We start from the raw sequence: 22,283 nt of genomic DNA, 5'->3' as shown, positions 1-22,283 counted from the left end.
GTTTTGCTGGATATAGGATTCCTGGTTAGTGGTTTTTCTCTTTCAGTATCTAAAACATATCATCCCACTTCCTTCTTGCCACCATGGTTTCTATTAAGAAATCTGCACATAGTCTTATCAAGTTTCCTTTGTATGTGATGGATCACTTTTCTCTTGCTACTTTCAGAATTCTCTCTTTACCTTTGATGTTTGATAATTGTATTATTAAGTATCTTGGAGTAGGCCAATTCAGATCTATTCTGTTTGGGGTACCCTGTACTTCTTGAATCCGTAATTTTATGTCCTTCATAAGAGATGGGAAATTTTCATTGATTATTTCCTCTATTATTGCTTCTGCCTCTTTTCCTTTCTCTTCTCTTTCTGGGACACCCATGACACATACATTCCTGCATTTGGTGTTGTCATTCAATTCCCGGAGACATTGCTCATATTTTTTCCATTCTTTTCTCTATCTGTTCTTTTGTGTGTAGGCTTCCAGGTGTCATGCTCTCCAATTACTGAGTGTTTTCTTCTGCCTCTTGAGATCTGCAGTTGTATGTCTCCATTGTGTCTGTCATCTTATGTTGTATCTTCCATTTCCACAGATTCTGCCAGTTCTTTTCTCCAACCGTCGATCTCTACCTTATGTGCCCCCAGTGTTTTCATTATATGCTTTTTCTCTTTTGCCATATCTTCCCTAAACTTTTTGAATTGATTTACCATTAGTTGTTTAAATTCCTGTATCTCACTTGAAGTGTAAGTTTGTTCCTTTGACTGGGCCATAACATCGTTACTCCTAGTGTAGGTTGTAGTTTTCTGTTGTCTAGGCATCTGGTTTCCTTGGTTACCCCAATCAGGTTTTCCCAGACCAGAATGGGCTCAGGTCTCAGAAGGAGGCAATAGTATCACGTCTTCCTGAGGGTGTGTCTTAGAAGACTGGTACACCCTGTGAGGCCTCAAGTCATTGCTTTTCTGCCCAGCAGGTGGCTCCTGTCAACCTATAGCTCCTGACTGGTTTAAGGAGGTGTGGCCCATGGCTATTTTCCCCCAGGCTCTGGGGTCTGGTTCTGATGGAAGGTGGGTAATAGAGCTTGGCAGCACCCTCTTCTTTTTAGGGAAGATACACCCCCTTGGGAGAGGTCATTTACATTTGAATAGTCTCTTTGCTTGTGCTGTTTCCACCCTTGTCTGGGTCAGAGCACTGGGAACTGAAAATGGCTGAGGCTTTCTCCACTGAGCCTAAAAAGGGACAAAAAGCCCCCTTCAGGGTGAGTCCACTACCACCCTCTGGCTCTACAAGGTCAGCCATCACCAAAAGCTTCTGTCTACTTGTTGGGGATTCTAGGCCTGCACTGAGCAGTCCATATTTGCTAACTAAAACCCCAGTTGGGGCTCAGCTGAGCTATATTCACTTGCTCGGAGAGTGCTGCTCTCTAGCATTGCGAGGTCCTGCAGTTTGGGCCATGGGGAGAGGGGGCTCCCGGCTTGGATCCACAGTTTTTACTTACAGATTTTATGCTGTGATCTCAGGCATTCCTCCCAATTCAGGTTGGTGTATGATGAGTGGACGGTCACATTTGTCCCCTCACAGTTATTCCAGATTATTTACTAGCTCTTCCTGGTTGTTTATTAGTTATTCCAGGGGGATAAACTAGCTTCCACTCCTCTCTATGCCACCATCTTCATCCTCTCTCTCATATGAATTTTTGAATCAGCTTGTTTACTATTTTGTAAATCCTTTCTATTTTCCATGGAATTATTTAAAATTTTTATTAATTTTTCTTGTTAGAGAAATTGTAGGTTTACAGAATTGTTATGCATAAACTTAATATTTTAAAATTGTCAAACATACATAAATTTTAAGTCTTCCTATCTAAAAGCAAGAAAGCAAATATGTCTTCTTCATTTGACTCCTTTTTACATTCTTTGATAGAGATTTAAAAGGTTTTTCACATCAATCATATACATTTAAGTTTATCCCTATAATCTGTTTGATAATATTGTAAATCAGGAGTTTTTCCCGATCTTTAATATGATGTTTGTTTTTATATAATAAAGCTTTTACTTCTGGGGTATGAATTTGGTAACCAGCCACATCACTAAGTTCTCATTCTCTCCCTATATATTAGTTTCTCAGTTGATTCTCCTGAGATTTCAGATACAATTTTATCATCTATAAATGATAATAGTTTCATCAATTCCTTTCAAATGAATATTCATAATATTTCTTTCTCATCTAATTGTACTGGCTAGTATTTAAAGTGTAAGATATATATCTACAGATGTTAAATTCTTAGTATTTGGATGTCTGAAAGTCAATGTTTCCTTCATTTTTAAATGATAGCTTAGTTTAGTGCAAAATCCTTATATGACAATTACTTTTCCTCAACATATGTTGAGATAATTGACATATAATAGAGTACACATATTTAAGGTTGACAACCATTAATATGTTTTCCATAACCAAGGTAAAGATAATGCATATATCTATCACCTTCAATAGTGCTCTTATATCTCATTGTAATTTCTCACTATGCATCTCCCCACTGGTCCCCTATCCTCAGGCAATCATTAATCTGTTTTCTGTTATTATAAATTTGTTGGCATTTTATAGAATTTTATGTGAGGAATCATACAGTATGTATTCATTTTTGTATGGCTTTTTAAATTCAGGATAATTATTTTGAGATTCCTTTGTGTTATTTGTATCCATAGCTCATTTCTTTTTATCACTGAAGAGTATCCTATTATATGGATATACCACAATTTATTTAATCATCATTCATCGAGGGACATTTTGGATGTTTCCAGTCATCAATTATCTTCTAAGGAGATAAAAGCTAAGTAAAGAATTATCTTATACTACCCACATATTTACTATTGCCGGTGCTCTTCATTTCTCTGTGCAGATCTAGATTTCACTCTGGTATTATTTTCCTTCTTCCTGAAGGACTTCCATTAACATTTCTTGCTGTGTTGGTCTGCTGGTGCTGGATTCTTTCAGATTTTGCATACTTTAAAAAGTGTTTATTTTACCTTCAGTTTTGAATGATATTTTACTGGGTAAAGAAATCTAGGTTTATAATTTTTTCTTTCAATGCCTTTAAAAAGTTCTTCCACTGCCTTCTAGCTTGCATTATTTCTGAAGATAAGTATGCTAATGTTCTTATATTTGTTCTTCTATGTAATATATCTTTTTCCTCTGGTAATTTTTGAAGATTTTCTTTTTTATCACTGCTTTCAAGCAATTTGATTATGCTATACTTTGGTACAATTTTCTCCATGTTTTTGTGCTTGGAGTTCATTGAGATTCTTGGGTCTGTATACACAGAGATCAGCAAATTAGAAAAATTTCTGGTGATAACTTATTCAAACATGTTTCCCTCATCCTCTCTCTTCTCTTCTGGGATTCCTATTGCTTGTATATTAGATAGCATGACATTGGCCAACAAGTCATTGGTTGTCTTCCCTTTTTGTCATTTGCTACCCTTGTTTCATTTTGGACAGTACATTTTTGAGCTCAGTTATCTTTTCTGCCACCACCTGAATTCTGCTGTTAATCCCATCAGTGTATTTCTCATCTCAGAAGTTATATTTTTCAACCTTAGAAGTTTGTTTTGGGTATTTTAAAATATTTTCCTGTTTTCTTCTTGATATGTTCATATTTTCTTCTATTTACTGGTATATGAAGTATATTTAATAGCTGTTTTAATATCCTTGTGTACTAATTGGATCTTATGTGTCATTTCTGGAAGTTTCCTTTGATTATTATCTTCCTTATGGATAGAAGTAATAAATTTCCTGATTTGCATGGTATTTTGGCTTGAATGCCAGGCATTGTGACTTTTATGTTATTAGGTGCCATTTTTTTTCTCTTTCTTTCAATATTCTTCTTGATTGTGATTCCAGGGCACAATAGCATTTCTTCAAAACAGTACCTTTTTTTAAACTTTTTATTTTGAAATACTTATACATCCATAAAAAGTTGCAAAAAAACTCTACAGGGAGGCCCGGTGCACTTTTCACCCATTTTCCCCATTGATAATAACTTGCACACCTATAGTTCAATATAAAAACCCATAAGTTGACATTGGTACAGTTAATAGAGCTTACACAGATAGTATCAATTTTATATGCATGCTTGTATGTATATGTGCATATGTATGTTATTCTATGGAATTTTATCACATGTGTAGTGTAGGTTCATGTAACCACAACCATAATCAACATTCAGAACTGTTTCATCACTACAAGGCTCTCCTGTTCTACCCCTTTGTAACCACACTACCCTTTCCCTCCTCCATCCCTACCCTTGCCAATCACTAATTGGTTCTTCATCACTTTAATTTTGTTAGTTCAAGATTGCTATATAGGAGGAGTGGAAGCTAGTTAGTCCCCCTTAAACAACTAATAAAGAACCAAGAAAAACTAGTAAATAATCTGGAATAACCATGGGGGGACAAACATGACTGTCCAATCATCATACACCAACCTGAATTGTGAGGAATACCTGAGACTGCAGCATAAAATCTGTAAGTAAAAACTGTGAATCCAAGCTGAGAGCCCCTCCCTCCATGGCAGCCCAAATTGCAAAGCCTTGCTGTGCTAGAGAGCAGCACTCTCTGGGCAAGTGAATACAGCTCAGCCCAGCTCCAACTGAGGTTTTAATTAACAAACATGGACTGCTTAACACAAGCTATGAATCCCCAACAAACAGACAGAGGCTTTTGGTGACAACTGACCTTGGAGAGCTGGAGGACCTCTCTAGGAGGGAGAGGGAGCCCAGAGGACTAGGTGCTATCTCTGGCTGATGGGTGAAACTGACAGTGGCTGTGGACTGGCTCTGAAGGGGGGCTTTCTGTTCCTTTTTCAGCTCAGTGGAGAAGGCCTCAGTCATTTTCAGTTCCCACTACTCTGACCCAGACAAGAGTGGAGACAGCAGAGTCAGAGAGACTATTCAAATTCAAATGTATCTCCCCAGGTGGTGTATCTTCCCTAAGAGGAAAGGGTGGGCTCCAGCTCTACTATCTGCCTTCCATTCAGAACCAGACCCCAGAGCCTGGGGGAAAACAGCCATGGGCTACACCTCCTTACACCACTTTGCAGCTACAGGCTGACATGCACCACCTGCTGGGCAGAAAAGCACAGTGACTTCAGGCCTCACAGGGTGTATCAATCTTATAAGACACTCTCAGGGAAACCAGATACTATTGCCTCCTTCCAAGACTTGAACCGTTCCACTCTGGGAAAACCTGATTGGGGTAACCAAGATGATGCCTAGGCAACAGAAAACTACAACCTACACTCAGAAAAACAAAGTTATGGCCCAGTCAAAGGAACAAATTTACAATTCAACTGAGGTACAGGAATTTAACAACTAATGCTAAATCAATTCAGAAAATTTAGGGAAAATATGCAAGAGATGAAGCATATAATGAAAACACTGGGAGCACATAAGGGAGAAATTGAAACTTCAAAAAGCAACTGGCAGAAGCTATGGAAATGAAAGGGACAACAATAGAGATGAAAGACACAATGGAGACAAACAACAGCAGATCTCAAGAGGCAGAAGAAAACACTCAGGAAATGGAGAACAAGACACCTGGAAGCCTACACACAAAAGAACAGACAGAGAAAAGAATGGAAAAATATGAGCAACATCTCTGGGAACTGAATGACAACACCAAATGCAAGAATGTACGTGTCATGGGTGTCCCAGAAGGAGAAGAGAAGGGAAAAGGGGCAGAAGCAATAATAGAGGAAATAATCAACAAAAATTTCCCATCTTTTATGAAGGACATAAAATTACGGATTCAAGAAGCACAGGGTACCCCAAACAGAATAGATCTGAATTGGCCTACACCAAGATACTTAATAATCAGATTATCAAACATCAAAGATAAAGAGAGAATCTTGAAAGTACCAAGAGAAAAGTGATCCATCACATACAACGGAAGCCTGATAAGACTATGTGCAGATTTCTCAATAGAAACCATGGTGGCAAGAAGGAAGTGGGGTGATATGTTTAAGATACTGAATGAGAAAAACCACCCACCAAGAATCCTATATCTGGCAAAACTGCCTTTCAAATATGAGGGAGAGTTTAAAATATTCTCTGATGAAAAGACAATGACAGAGTTTGTGAACAAAATACCTGCTCTACAGGAAATACTAACGGAAGCACTGCAGACAGAAAGGAAAAGACAAGAGTGAGAGGTTTGGAACACAATTTTGGGAGATAGTAGCACAGCAATGTAAGTATACTGACCAAAGATGACTGTGAGTATGGTTGAAAGAGGAAGGTTAGGACCATGTGGGACACCAGAAGGAGAGAGGAAAGATAAAGACTGGGACTGTCTAACTCAGTGAAACCTAGGGTTCTCAAAGATTGTAATAAAAGGTACAAATACATTTTTACATGAGGTAGAACAAATTAATGTCAAGATTGCAAGGTGTTAAAAATAGGGTGGGATTGGGGGGAAAATACAATCAATGCAAACTAGAGAGTATAATTAACAGAAACATTGAATTATACTTCCTTTAATGTGACAAAGGCAATATACCAAAGCTAAATGCATATAGAAAGAGAGATGGGGAAGAGTATGGGACATTTAGCATTGGTGATTTTGTCTGACTCTTTATTCTACTTTAGTTCAATGCTATCTTTCATTTTGTTTCTTCCTAGCTGTCATATTTTATTTTGTTCTTTTTTTTTCTCTCTTTCTTTTTTCTTTTTCTTTTGTCTCTCTACCTTCTTTGACTCTTCCTCCTTCTTTGTGGAAGAAGATGTCCTTATATAGATAGAGGTGATGGCAGTGAATACATAAATATGTGGCCATACAGGGAAACACTGATTGTTTACTTAGGATGAAATGTATGGTATGTGAAAAAAACTGTCTTAAAAAAAAATGGGTTGATGAAGAAACCTTGAGGGCATTATATTGAGTGAAATAAGACAGACATGTAAGGACAAATATTGCAGGGTCTCACTGATACGAACTAATTATAACATGTAAACTCACAGACATGAAATATAAGTTACCAGGATACAGAACGAGTCTAAAAAATGGGGAGCAGCTGCTTACTTTGAGTGGAATGTTCAACTAGGGTGAATTTAAACGTTTGGAAATGGACAGAGGTGATGGTAGCATGTTGTGAGAATAACTAACAGTGCTGAATGGCGTGTGAAGGTGGTGGAGAGGGTAAGCTCAGAGTCACGTATGTCAGCAGAAGGAAAGTTGGAGGTTAAAGGATGGGGATGTATAACAGTGATTCTTGTGGTGGACAATGTCCATGATTAACCGTACAAATATTAGAAACCTCTCTCATGAACTAGAACAAGTGTATGACACTATAACTAAAAGTTAATAATAGTGGTACATATAGGAAAAAAAAATTCCTAGTGCAAACTATATACTACAGTTAGTAGTATTTTAACATTCTTTCATCAACAGTAACAAATGTACTATACCAAAACAATGAATCGACAATGGAGGGGTGGAGGTGGTTAGAGGTATGGGAGGATTTGAATTTCCTTTTTTTATCTTTATTTCCTTTCTGGAATAATGAAAATGTTCTAAAAATTGAAAAAAATTAATTGTGATGATGGATGCACTGCTTTATGATGGTACTGTGGGCAACTGATTGTACACCTTGGATCTTTGGATAAATGTATGGTACATGAGCAATCTCAAAAAAAAATGATTGGTACATGAATGGAATCATAGAGTGTGTAACAGTTTGAAATGTTTTTTTTTTTTATTTAGTACAATTCTCTTGAGATTCATCAAAGTTGTTGCATGTATCAATAATTTTTTACTTTTTATTACTGAGTACTGTTCCTTGGCATGATGTTCCACAGTTTGTTTAATCATTCACCCATTGAAGGAAATTTGATCTGTTTCTAGTTTTTGACTATTATGAATAAAAGCTGTTAACATCTGTGTACAGATTTTTGTGTGAAGATAAGTTTTTTTTTCAAGTGGCTGTTAACAAACTGTTTCAGTTGATTTGTATCCTCCTCTTCATATCATTGCCAGTATTTTTGATTTTAGTTATTCACATAGGTAAGTATTCACAATGGTATTCAATGTATGGTTTTAATTTGTATTCTTCTAATGTCTAATGACGTTGAACATCTTCTCTTGTGCTTATTTGCCATCTGTGTATCCTCTTTGATGAAGAGACTGCTCAAGTCTTTTGCTCATTTCTTAAATAAATGTATTTTTTTGAATAATCCTAGATTTACAGAAATTTTCCCTTATATTCCTTTCCCAGTTTCCCTTAATGTTAACAGATTATATTTAATGACACATTTGTCAAAACTAAAAAACCAACATTGGTACATTACTATTACCTAAACTCTAAACTTCTGAATTTCATGCATTTTTTACACTAATGTCACCATAAAATATTTAGTAATCACACCTTATTAGTTTCCTCTGATCTATGGCAGTTTTTAAATCTTTTCTTGCTAGTTTCTTTGTGTAGCAATGGTGAAGTATTTTGTAAAACATCTCTCAAGTTGGGTTTGTCTGTGGTGTTTTCTCATGATTAGACTTGCGCTAAGTGTTTTCTTGAGGAATACCATAGAGGTGAAGTGACCTTCTCACCACTCCATGCCAAGGGGTACATTATATCCATATGATTTATCATTGGTGATGTTGCTCTTTATCATTTTGTATAGGTAGTGTTTGTCAGGTCCTCCACTGCAAAGTTACTATCCTTCCCCCTTCCATACTATATTATTTGGAAGGAAGTCCCCAAGTATGGCCCTCAAGAGAGGACAGAGATTAAGCTCTACTTCCTAGATGAGTAGCATCTACTTATGTTATTGGGGATTATACTGTAAGGAATATTTGTCCATTCTCTTCCATTTGTTTATTCGCTCATTTATTTACATCAGTATGGATCCATGTAAAATAATTTTATATTTTGGATGTATCCAAAATCTGCTATTTATTTTGTCACTCAAATTGTTTCAGTCTTGGCCACTAGGAGACTGTTCAAACTGGTTCCCTTTTTGCCCTGATTCATTTGTTTTTTGAGCAATTCCTTGCTTTCTAGCATTACATCTTCCAGGTTCATTTTGTATTTTGCCTTCACCAGCAAATATTTTCTTCCATGCCATAGCTTTTCATTCTTTTAACAGTATCTTTCACAGAGCCAAAGTCTTTAAATTTTGATAAACTTCAATTCATCAATGTTTTATATTAAGAATTGTGACTTTTTTAGTGTTACGTATAAAATTTTACCTAACCCAATGTTCTAGTTTGCTATGCTGCCAGACTGCAAAACACCAGAAATGGATCGGCTTTTATAAAAGGGGACATGTTTGGTTACACAGTTATAGCCTTAAGGCCATAAAGTATCCAAGGTAATGCATCAACAATTGGGTACCTTCACTGGAGGACGACCAATGGTGTCCGGAAAACCTCTGTTAGCCGGGAAGGCATGTGGCTGGCATCTGCTCTGGTTTCAAAATGGCTTTGTCAACAGGACGTTCCTCTCTAGGCTTCAGCTTCTCTCCAAAATGTCACTCTCACTTCCTCTTGGGGCGTTTGTCCTTTCTTAGCTTCTCTGGAGCAAAAGTCTGCTTTCAAACGCCATTTCCAAAATGTCTTCATATACTGCAGTTCCTCTTTCAGGTCCTGTGCATTCTTCAAAGTGTCCCCCTTGGCTGTAGCAAGCTCGCTCCTTCTGTCTGAGTTTATATAGTGCTCTAGTAAACTAATCAAGGCCCATGCTGAATGGGTGGGGCCACACTTCCATGGAAACTATCCAATCAGCATCATCACCCACAGTTGGGTGGGTTGCATCTCCATGGAAACACTCAAAGAATTACAATCTAATTAACACTGATAACTCTGGCCACACGAGATTACATCAAAGATAATGGCATTTTGGGGGACATAATACATTCAAACCAGCACACCCAAGGACGAAATATTTTTGTTAGATCCCAGAAGAAGAAACTAACATGTAGAAGGAGTTTCTAACCCAGGGGCCCTGCAGCTTACCTCACAGAAAACAGGTGCCCCATAAACTGAAGAATGAAGGCTGTTCAAAGCTGTTCAAGTCTGTTCCAGCCACAGTAGCACCTCAAAGGTGGGTAATGCAAGATCAAATATGTCCGTAAAATAAACAGCCAAAAAGGCCTGCTCTCCCTAGTTAGATAACGCAGCTGCTTTCCTAAAAAGAATATTGTCTCAGAATTCTAGCAACCAATCAGCCCAAAACTAGATAGGCACTCACCCAGTGGAGGCACAGAACATTACAGCAGACACCCTACCCGACATGGGTTCCTTTTTCGTTAAAAAATGCTGCTCTCAGATAGAGAGCAGGAGCCATTATCTTTTTCTTCTTTTCTGCTGGCTCCAACTTGCTTTCTTTCTCTAATAAATCTTACACTTTATACTTAAACTTTGACTTGCTGCGTTGTGTGGATTCTTGAACGGCTCCGAACCTAACAATTTTCTCATGCTTTCTTATAAAAGTTTTAATGTTTTACATTTAGATTTAGATTTACATTTAGAGCTATGATTTATTTTTAGCTAATCTTTATATAAAAGCATGAGATTTAAGTTAAGCTTCATTTTTTTCCCATATGGATGTCCAATTGTTCCAGCATTATTGCTTCTCCATTGAATTGCTTTTGTACCTTTGTTAAAAATCAAATGGCCATATTGGTGTGGAAACTAAGTTGATCACTTTAAGGCTTGTTTCTAAGTTTTGTGAGTCAGGACCAGAACAGCTTTTAATCTATCTACTGCGGTTCCTTTACTAAAGCAATGCTCTTCAAAAATTTAATCCCAGTGCTATGTATTTTAGAAGGATGCTCCACTCTGGCTGATGGCAGGGAATATGATCTATTCGTAAGCCTGTGTGAACTGTGGAGACTGTTCTATCTGCCTCTGTCCAGTGGTTATTTCCCAGATTTCACGTAGTTTCCTCACATGCCTGAGCTGACTGATACTCATCTGAAGACTCCAGGGGAAGCATCTGCAGATTTCTATAGCTCTTTCTCTGCGCAGCTCTCTCCTTTTCTATATTCTGCCCACCACATTCCAGCCACCTTGGCCTTCCTGAACTCTCAATTGTGTTTTCCAACTAGAGTAGGCTGCTGGGTTCTGTTTGGGTTGTCCCTCCCTGTGCTACAGCTTGGAAAAGCTTGATGAGGCAAGGAGGGGCAAATTAGGGTTCACCTCCCTTATTTCCCTTCTTTCATGGATCACTATCCTGATCTGCCTGTTATCCAATATCTGGAAAACTATTGCTGTTTATATATTTTGTTGGCTTTTGAGTTGGTTAAGGTGAGAGGTTAAATTTGGTCCCATAATGACTAGAAGTGGAATATTCTTTTTTCTTGATGTATTCTGTTTTAAATGTTTGGATAGACCATATGAAATTGCCATTTCTGGAGGTAAAAAACAACCTAGTATTGGTAGTGCTTTGTTTTGAAGCATGAGTTAATCTTTATTTACAGAGACAATATGATTTTTCACAACTCTGGAAAAATTTCAATTATTATTTCTTCAAATAATACTTCTGCATCATTTTCTCCATTCTTGTCATCCAGAATTTCTTTTAAATACATTAGAGCTTAGCAACGTATCCATACTTAGCTTTTTCTCAAACAATGTTTTTGCTTATCTGTTCTGTGATCTGTGTAGAGTCTCTCTTCCAATTACTGTTTTCAGCCATATCCATTCCTGGGGTTATCTTGCTTATTGAGCTTTAAAAATAATGCCCAAGATTTTAATTGGTTCTTTTCATTTGTATTTGTTTTTGCTTCTTAATTTTTTGATATTTTTAAAAATAAAGTTATTAATTCATTACTTTGTTTAGTAACCTATAAAGTCTTATTTTTAAAATCTTTGTTATGATTTTCATAGAATTAATTTCATCCGGAATGAATTGATGTTCTAGTTGTTTTGTTGTCTTTCTTATCATTACACTTCATTTCTTCTTTCTATCATTACATTTCTTCATGTAGTTTGGACCTTTTTTTTCTATCTCCCCTGCTATGCTCTCCTCTACTGCTAAACAGTTTTGCAATTGCCTTCCACTAGCTCATGGGCCCTTAGAGTTCAGAACTATCAGGCCAGGATGATATTGGGAATAAAAGAAATATCTAGTTACTAATCTAGTATGCTGGAAATCAGGTCCAGGAGAGTGTAAAATCTTCCAGGTTATAGGGGTTGTTTTTGTTTTCTATTTTTTTTTATTAATTTTGTATGTCATTCCATTGTGATTAGAGAATGTGTTTTGTACTATTCTACTTGTTAGAACTGAAGTTTCCTTTGTGGATTTCATGTAGGTTTAAATTTTTTTAAATTTTGCATGGACATTTAAAAATAACATATTTTCAAGGCATAAAGTTCAGATATATTAAATAACTCTTCCATGTTTTATTTTGTTGTTGTTGTTCCTCTGTGGTCTTTCTTATTTTTTGTCTTCTTGAGTTGTCATTAAATTACATTAAAATCTCTTATTATTATTGAATTTATGTGTATTTCTTGTGTTTCTTACAGTTTTTGATTTACTACTGTTAATCTTACATTATTTGGTGCATTAAAATTTGTAAGAGTTTCTTGTGGACTGTACATTTCATCATTAAGAAGAACAGTTTTCTCATTTAATGCATTTTGCCTTGAATTCAACTTTGATACTAATACCATAACTCCTGTTTTCTTTTTGCTAGTTGTTACCTAATATGTTCTACTAATTTTTGAATCATTTTGCTTTAATTCTTTCTCTTATTAGATTTTGCTTTGTGATAGATGCTGAAAGTTTTTTCTTATAAAAAGTGAATTATTTGATTTATGTTTATTGACATGAGAGAGATAATCCATTTGAGTTCTGTCATTTTAAAAAGACATCAAATATTTTTACTTAATTTTCTACTCCCCCTTCCTTTAAGTTAGTGTGACAATTTTCCCTTATAAACTGCTTAAAGAGAAATGTTAGGCCAGAATAGACTGAAACAAAAAGAAATTCACTGCTACTTTTAAAACTCAACACTTGCACCAATTTTATTCAAACAAAAATGCACCAAAGATATTTGCATGATACGTTTTCAGTGTTTCCTTGCAACTGGCTTTCCTCACCATCCTGCAGATAGCAGAGTGTCAGTCAGTCGCAGTTTTTCATGTTAATCATGAAGGTTCCCTCACCTTCATATTAGAAAGCTCTGGATAGAAGACTCTTGAAATCCCAAATTATCATGGCTTCATTGATGCCAGTAATGTAAAATTTGTGACAATGTTGCTTGTCTACCACATAAACAGATACTTTAATGATCCTATTCTGGTGTAGCATCTTAAAGGCTGTATTGTGGTGCTTGGTTATGGTCCTCTTGTCTATGTTGTGAAAGTATTCCATTCCTCTGTTTTGGAATGTCTAGTTTGGAGACTAAGGTCAAGCAGCCATAGTTAGCACAGTTAAAGAGCACTGGGCAGCAATCATAATCAACAGCTACAATGTTGTTCTCCAAGATGGATGATATATTCAGAAGTGGCAAGAACTCTGTTTTCAGAGTTAAACCTTGCACATTTTTTGAGGCATCAGCAATGAACATGGTCCTGTTGTGGCTGACCCAGGCCTGGTGGCTCCCCCTGGCAGAAAAGCAGACCCTGGGGAATCTAGACATTGACATCAGCTGTACAAAAGACCTCTTGGTGCCCCATGGCATAATGTCTAGCTTTTCATCCACTTCTTTAAGGTAGGTAAAAATGCTCTGCTTATGAAGTTGCATAATCCTGCTGCCAGCAAAACATTGTTGGGATGCCAATCCAAACTGAGGACCATGAAAAAAATTGGCTTTTTAATGTGCTTGCTTACCCATCAGTCATTTTCTGTATGTAACAAATAGAAATGAGTCATATTCTATTACCCACAACAAATATGTTTTCTGGGGAGAGCCACTTCACAAAAGCGGCTGCATGATTAATTCTCAGGACGACCAGATTTGGCTTCCAGACATCATCTTTCTGACTCTAGACATAGGTATTGTGGTCTGCCCCACAAATGACAATATGGTCACTCTTGGGAATCCAGTCAATACCTACGATATGCTCAGTGTGCTGCTGTAGTTCATAAGCTTTCACCTTCTGGCTCCTATTCTTCTTACAGATGTGGACATTGTGATTGTTGGGGCTAAAGACAATCTGGGCACAATTCCTGTTCCAAGCAGGAGAAGTAATTAGCTCTAGTAAAAATTAATGCAGGGATATTATTCTTAGTACTTTCAAAAGGTAGAAAGCTAGGATCAGGGCAGTCCAAGTGGGCTCAACAGTGCAGAATTAGTCAGTCAACATGAACAGGCTCCGGCTATCTGTCATTTTTACAGCAGGTTAGATCTTCATTTAAAAATGCTTATGGCCACTTTCACTATATGGTCTGTATTTTCTTTTGTGTATGTATTATTCTTCAGATAATTTTTTAAGTTTTAGGTTCTCTTTATATTTTCTAGTGGTTACTCTAAAGATATATTCTTAATTCCTTACTTCTTGAATTATCTTCTATAAATAGTATCAGTTAATTTCCTCATAAGAAAGGTGAAATTAATGTAATTCCTTTCCCCCTACTTCCCTTTCCTTTCAATTCACTATCAATTGACCACCAAATGTGGTTGTAGAATTATTAACTCTCGTTTGCTACTTTTATATCTTCTCTACCTTCCATTTCTCAATTTTAAAATTTCACTATTATTTATGTTGTCTGGGATTTTAAGTTTATATTCTATTTTATAACATAGTTACACTGTTGTTTAACTTTAGTTCTACAATTAAATGAATTAAATAAACACTACCTGTCCTTTTACCTTGGCCTCTCTATGTATCTTACTGTTTACTGGAATTCCTTCTTTAGATTTTTTAAGGGCTTATGGGACCAATATTTCATTTATAGCATTGTATTATGTACATACTATAATATATTCATAATGTTATATGCCAGCCCCTAGATTATGTACATTCAAAGCTTGAATTCTATAAAATTAATTTACTTTAAGGCTTTTAATCAAAATCCTGTTTATTCAGAATGAAAATGTCTATTTTTTGTTAAAAATAGAAAACAATAGTTTTCACTAATATGTAAAAATGGTAGCTATAAAGCCATGAATCTGGCAATTCATAAAATATGAACTACTTAAGTGTTCTAAATGCTTAATTATCAAATTCATAGGTTTTCAATGTTATTTTTCTACTCTAGTTAACAATTGTTATAACAAAGAAGTTATATTAGTTTCCAAAGCTGTCCAATATGGTGGTATTTTTCCTTTGTCTTCAGTTAACAGCTAATGTACATAGGTCATTAATACCTTCACACAGATGAATCTTAATCTATTACTTTGGCCTTGAGATTCCCCTTCACTCCAGCTCTACATTTTCTAATCACTCAGTGTTCCACATGGATGTTCCTCCACCAACTCAAGCTCATTTTTGTCCCCTCCTAAACCAGGTATTCTTCCTGAGAGCTATTGTCAACACTCTAGCCATCTTGATTCCTCTGTTTCCTGTGTTTTACCAGCCCTGCTTCCCTGCTGCTCCCAATCAGTTGATACAACCTCAGTAGTTGTGAAGTTTCCTGTGGTAACTCCTCTTCTCCTTTTCATGTTCTTTGTTACTATCCTAGTTCAGACCCTCATTTGGCCTACTGCAATAACCTCCTACATTTCTTCCTCCTTCACTATTTGATCTGTACTCCTAAAAAATACTCTTCAAAAAACATTATAAGCAACCCAGGGTATATTTTACACCAAGTCTTTATGCTGGAAGAATTTTTTTTAATATACATAGTCATTTATACTCTTTCAGAGGCCATATGATTTTTTTTTCTGAAAATTTGTGGAAATAAGTTATAAATATTAAATTACATTGACAGCATACTTAAAAACAGATATTTAATGACATCTTAATTTGAATGCTTTTAAGTGAAAATAAGCTTTCAGTAAAGTGACATGCTTATCTCTTTTATCTTTTATATATATCTACTTTTTCAATATTTGTCTTTTCTTAAAGTATATATGAAAACAGTGAGAATAAAGCAATTGGGAGGAAGAGAGTTGGAGACTTTGAGAGATGGACATTTATAGATATAAAGTAAATGTCTATTAATAACAACCATGCCTAATTGCCTCCAGATTAGAAATGTAGCTAAGAGCTCTGTTTACTACTTGCACTAAACACAGGGGTGGATTGGGAATCTTTCTTTCTTTTCTGTTTTTCTTTTTAACATTCTAAGAAATTTCCATATGTCTATTTTTCTAGAGAAGAGCATTATCCTTAAAATAGTTTTCATTTGACATCAGTCACAGCACATGCTACACAAAATGACAGGTAGTTGTAAGATTATATGGTTTGCAGTAATATAGACTTGATTTCAATTCCACTTTTTCTATGAGTTGTGTGACTCTAAGTAAAGTTGAATTTTTCATAGCCTTAACTTCTTCATCTGTAATATGGGAATAATACCACCTACCTTATCTCAGAAAATACACACAAACCATCTAGCATAATGTCTGACACACGGCAGTGATCAATACATGGAACTATAATGTTGGTTTTTCTTTGATATCAAATTATACTGACAAAATACCAGCTAACTTCATAACTATTCAATATTAATTTTAAACTAATTATAATACCTAATATGTTAGTACTTTGCCTTAAAAAACACTACTGCACTTATCTCAATTTATCAAATTCACATAAGATCATTTCTAATTGTATTTTATATATTAGAAACTATATTTGTTCTATTAGTTATTTAACTCAGATATAGTGAGATGAGATATGCAAATATGCTCCATAAACTTTGGGAACTGTGTTCTAAGACCCAGGTTCAAACTCTACTATTTACCAACAACATAATCTCAGTTTCTGCTCTGAGAGGAAAAAAGATTGGAAACAATAACAACAACCTTAAAGAGTTGCTAAGAAAAATTGAATAAAATAATATGCATGAAACATTATTTCATGTGAATAAATATCACGAATGTGTATTTTTCTCTAAAGAATAGTATAAAGACTAATCATTGTGTTTTTGCTATTTTAACCATAACATCGGTACAATTTAACGCTATGGCTTTAAGTCAGAGTAAAGGAATTGAAAATAAAGGTAATTCAATTAAATTTCCAGAAAACCATACCAGAGCAAGCAGAAAAAAAGTGCTCAAAGAAAAATTTATGAAGGCCAATTTAGTAATGTCTTACTTTATTTCACAGAGTTGGAATTATGAACAAGCCTGTGACCACCACCACAAAAAAAGAGAAGTGAATTAAATTTTTGATAACTTCCTTAAAATAAAAAAATGGCCAGAGCTCCTCTCCCTTATATATGAAACTATTTTTTTTGTTAAATAGAGTTAATTTTAAATGATATACTAGTACACAAAATAGGGAAAATCACCCCAGAGAAAACCCTGTTCTTTTACATGACAATAGTCATAAAGGGTCTGTATGTGTGACTATTCAACGTTTAAAACATTTTCATGATAAAAAGAAAACAAACAACACATTACATACCTTGGTGTTAATGATTTATAAATCATAATTTTGTAAAATGATTGTTAACAAACAAAATGTTGAATGCTGCCAACAGAACTGTATGGTGATTTTTAAGAAAGCCATTTTGGAAAGCCATCAAACACTGCCATCTAAGGGAACTTGTGTTATTCATGGATTGGTTGGTAAAAATGTTCAGCCAAATGAATGTAAGAAAACTTAAAATTATTGGCTTTTGCCTACCGTACCAAGATCAGCCTTAAGATCTGTTGGCAGACTTAACTTTCTTGATCCTTTAACTGAAACAACAGAAAAAGGAAAAAGGCAGTTGTTAATTATATAAAAAGTAAATAAGAGTGTGGGGGAACATATTCTTACAGTATAATTATTAAAATCCTGATGAACATTACATTTAGTGAGCACCTATGGCAGCAGAAATACTGTTCTAATGTAAGCTTGTTGCCATTCAGCAGTAAATATTAATATGCACACAGAAACAAGAGAAAAGCAATTGTTCTTACAGAAGATAATTAAGGGCACTTTGCATAGTTTCTTTCACATGTAGAGTGCGAACTGATTTCTTATTTAATGGGAAAAGAGCAGAAAATCAATTTAGGACAAATCTAATATGTAAAGAGATATTTCAACAAATCTATAAGCTCATATCACAGATAATGAAAAGAGTAAAAATTAATCAACCCTGTCAAAATTTTTTTGAAATAGGAAAAAACTCTATTAAAGATATATATATGATGTAGTCAAGGAAACTTTCCTGTGCCTGTGGCAGATGAAATGATGTTCTCAATGTCAGAAAACTATGATTTGAATTAAGTAGATAAGAAAATCTTGAAAATACAAATTATTTGAAAATGAACTCAATTATAATACATCAAATTATCTAGAAAATTTATATATAAATAAAAAAACCCGAAAATTCCTACAATTTATTGAAAAGTATACCTCATTATTTATTTGTTAATAAAAATTTTACATTGGACATACAAAATATTTAACTGGAATGCACATTGTCATAGAAAGAAATACATTAGGGGAAGCTATGTTAGAAATCCTTTGTATAAATTGATATTTTATTAAGACTCAGTTTAAGTCTTCTATGAGTGATTTTCTTTACAACAAGGAAACTTATTTTAAAATATAGATGTAGGATGATACAGCAAAAGGAATACTCAACTGAAAATCAGAAAACAGGACACACAAATTTCTGAATCGTTCTGTAACAGTTCTGTAACTTTGGAAAAAATTCTTTCATCAATCTGCAGCTTAATTTTCATTTGTCAAATAACATTGTTGATATAATCTCTAGTGACATATTATCATATTCTAGACATTGTTCCTATACAGTATATCTCTGCTATATTCTGATTCACAAGTGACAAATGCTAAATAGCTCAAACTTGGAATATCTTTTTTCTGTTGTTTATATTAGCTCTTCAAGAGCATAAAGATAATTTGTATCAAAGCATCTTCCTTGCTTTATTGTTTATACCATTAACTGGCTTAATTTGGAACATTAACTTAATTAAAATAAAACTTACTTGTTTAATTAAAAAAATAAGTTGTGGTTGGACCTTTATGTGTGCAGAGTCAGTAATTACGTACCTACCTGGATTCACTTCTTGGAGGAGACTAACCGATTAATCTGACCAAAAATATCTATCCTACAAGTCTGCCACTACATCTGAAATTCTTTTTGGAATAACTCTAAGGCTTCCTGTTGCCCTGTAAATTTTACCCCAGTTAAAGCATAGCTTTTTAAACAGAAAAATTCTACCAAACAAATTATTTTATCCAATTAACCTGTAACCATTCTAGCAGAAAACAGAAAATAAGGATACAAGTCAAATAATTTTAACATGGAAAGAGGAGATTATGTAATATTCAGCTCACAGGACCCATAAGGAGCCAGAAGGAAGCCAGGAAGCATTGGCTACTTGGGAAGGGAAGTAATCAACAGTGGAATAATCCTGAAGATAAATTTTGCTTGATCAATAAGTAGTTCCTGAGTAGTTTCAACAGCCAAATAAATTCAGGTCTTTGCAAATTTGACACCCTCAAGCACTTTCCCCTGGAAATTTCATCTTCTTTTGGTTTTTCTAACTTTATACTATACACATTCTCCTACCTGTGTCAAGTGTTTACCTCTGTATTCATCATCCATTCTCCTCTTCTTGCCCCCTAAATAATGGCCCTTCTTAAGTTTCTGCCTTTGATCTAATGAGATGTTGTGGGTGAGAAGAATGTGGTTCTAGTTCTAGAAATTGTATGCTATATGCTTGTCTGGGAAAGTTCAAGATTTAGTTCGAGTCAATTATTTAGAAACCTTAGCTAAGTTTGTAGTTGAAAATCAAATGTTACTTTAAAATAGGAATTTTTTTATCTTCAACACATGTATAGTAACAAATTTAAAAAATAGATGAGAACCTTTAAAAACATATGGAGAGGGAAAAATTGCTGAGAAATGATGATGGAAAAAGAAAGGAGAATAAGCAAGCACAAGAAAGGAAGAAAAGGACATGAACATGCTAATTTTATCAGTATATTGTACTGCCAATTGGGTCACTTTGAAACAGGTAGTGTAGTACGGTAATTAAAAGTTCAGAATCTAGAATCTGACTGCCTGAGTTCAAATCTCAACTCTGTCAATTACTACCTGTGTTACTGGGGCAAGCTGTTTAACCTCTCTGTGTCCTCATCTGTGAAATGACAAAAATATCAACTTCATTGGATTATCATGAAAAATTAAACAACCTAATATATGTAAAGCACTCAAGATAGTGCCTGACACTGTCAGAGTCATATGTCTGCCATTTTTATTATTTTTATCATAACTCATAAAAGTTATCTTTATATCCTAACAGACAGCCCTTAGCAATAGTACTGTATTGATCTGGTTAACAAAAAATATAATCTTAATCAACAAATCAATAAAAAATCTTTTATTGGTGTCTACTCATAAACAGTGACTTTATATAAAGATTTTGGTCAAGCATTATATGGATTGTAGACAGTAAGCAAGAAGATGGCTCAAAGGTACGTAACTTTTATAGTTTTATTTTTCTGACACTACCTTTCAACTCTTTTCTCTTTCCCCATTCAAAGATCTCATTAACGTAAATATCTTTCCGAAAGCCAAAATTAACCATAAAATGACATGATACAAATTCCCATTATAAAATCTAAGATGGGCAACTGACTTAAGTCTACACTTTTTAATATAATTTTCAAAGACCCAAAAGAATCTAACCTGTGTCCTTGCCAAACTTTTCTTGATCAGCCTTCATATACCCTCTCTGTTCTAGTTAAACTAATCTACTTATTATTTTCAACAGTACCTTACTGAAATCTCACCTCTGTATATTCCTCTGCATAAAATGTCTTCCCTTTTCCTCTTTATCTTTATGAAATGTTACCAATCTTTCAAGATTTTTAAAGACCCAGATCAAGTCCCAGGAACTTCTTCCAGGAAATCTGTCCTCATAATTCAAGCACAAAATGACCCCTTATCCTCTTTGCAAACTATTGTCTGCTGCCTGCTTTTGTAAATAAAGTTGTATTGGAACATAGCAATGCTCATTCATTTATGTATGTTCTGTGGCTGCTTTTGTGCTACAACAGCAGAGTTGAGTAGTTGCAACTGGGACCATACAGACTGCAAGCTTAAAATTTTTGCTATCTGGTGCTCCATGAAAAAGTTTAGCTATCATCACATACTACCTTGTAGCATTTTTTATACTGTGTTATAATTATTTGACACTTATAATGTTATTTAATTTTTTACAGGAATATTTGAAAATATTTACCAAAAAGCCATAAATAAATTTCCAGGTCACCGATATCCCTGATCATGGTTATGACAAAATTAAAAAACAAAAAATAAGCTTGGAGTTAAGAGTTAGAGGACAATTTTAAACTCAAACCTTTCTTTTATCTTTGGCTACTCATATTGAGTTGGCTTTTTAAAATCTTTGGATTTTTTTCTGTGTGTGTGTGTGTGTTAAGATATATAACATAAAATTTCCTGTTTTAAACATTTTTAAATGAACACCTATCTGGATTTTTAGTGTATCTTCCTGGTAGTCAAAGCTAGTTTTTAGAAGGAAGGTTCATGTTCCTTAGCTTTAATTACCGCAAGTTTTGTTACGATTTCTTGAACTCAGCTTTCTGTCCTGAGCTACAGACCATTCAGCCTACTGGGTGACCAACTGATATTCCAACTGTCAAAACTGTCCAAATATCATTTTCCTCTTTACTCCCCTTCCTTCATTTGCTATTTTAGTAAATGTTACCACTGGTCATTTAATTGCCTAAGCTAGAAATCTATCTTGACTACTCCTTCCTTTACTTAGGCCTTTATGATTTCTTATTTAGATCTTTGCAAAAGTGGCCAACTGGTTTCCAGGCTTCTGGCCTCGCCTCTGATCTTACATAGTGCCTATTTTCCTTTTTAGCCAGACTAACCTTTATGAAGTGCAAATGTTTCCCTCCTGCTTAGTCTTTTAATAACTCTCTAATCTTAACCTGATCCAAATTCCTTAGTGTGGATTAAAAGACCTACATAATCTGAGTCTTACTTGCATTTTTGACTTGATATGTCTCTCCTGTCTTACTCCCTTATCCATGTCAAGTATACATATTTATGAAATTATTTTAGTTCCTTGAATATGCTACCCTCCAATGTTGCCTCTATGCATTTGTACCTGCCTTTTCCTGGGCTCTTCTTGGTCAATTCCTGCCCATTTTTCAAAACTCATACCAGATGTTACTTTCCCAGGAAGG

General features: G+C 34.9%; 1 protein-coding gene across 8 annotated transcripts in view; it reads right to left on the bottom strand.

The window, feature by feature from the left end:
- Nucleotides 1-22,283, bottom strand: part of STXBP5L (syntaxin binding protein 5 like) — a 553,599-nt gene that overhangs the window by 82,989 nt on the left and 448,327 nt on the right. For 3 of the 8 annotated variants that reach the window (XM_037836387.1, XM_037836401.1, XM_037836421.1), the window contains one exon: nt 17,735-17,785. The exons of the other annotated variants lie outside the window; for them this stretch is intronic. In XM_037836387.1, the coding sequence (XP_037692315.1) occupies nt 17,735-17,785 (51 nt within the window). The remainder of the gene's footprint in view (nt 1-17,734; nt 17,786-22,283) is intronic. 8 annotated transcript variants of the gene reach the window in all.

This window comes from Choloepus didactylus, chromosome 1 (genome assembly GCF_015220235.1).
Source record: "Choloepus didactylus isolate mChoDid1 chromosome 1, mChoDid1.pri, whole genome shotgun sequence".
Lineage (NCBI taxonomy): Eukaryota > Metazoa > Chordata > Mammalia > Pilosa > Megalonychidae > Choloepus > Choloepus didactylus.
This window is presented reverse-complemented; position numbering and strand designations above follow the sequence as displayed.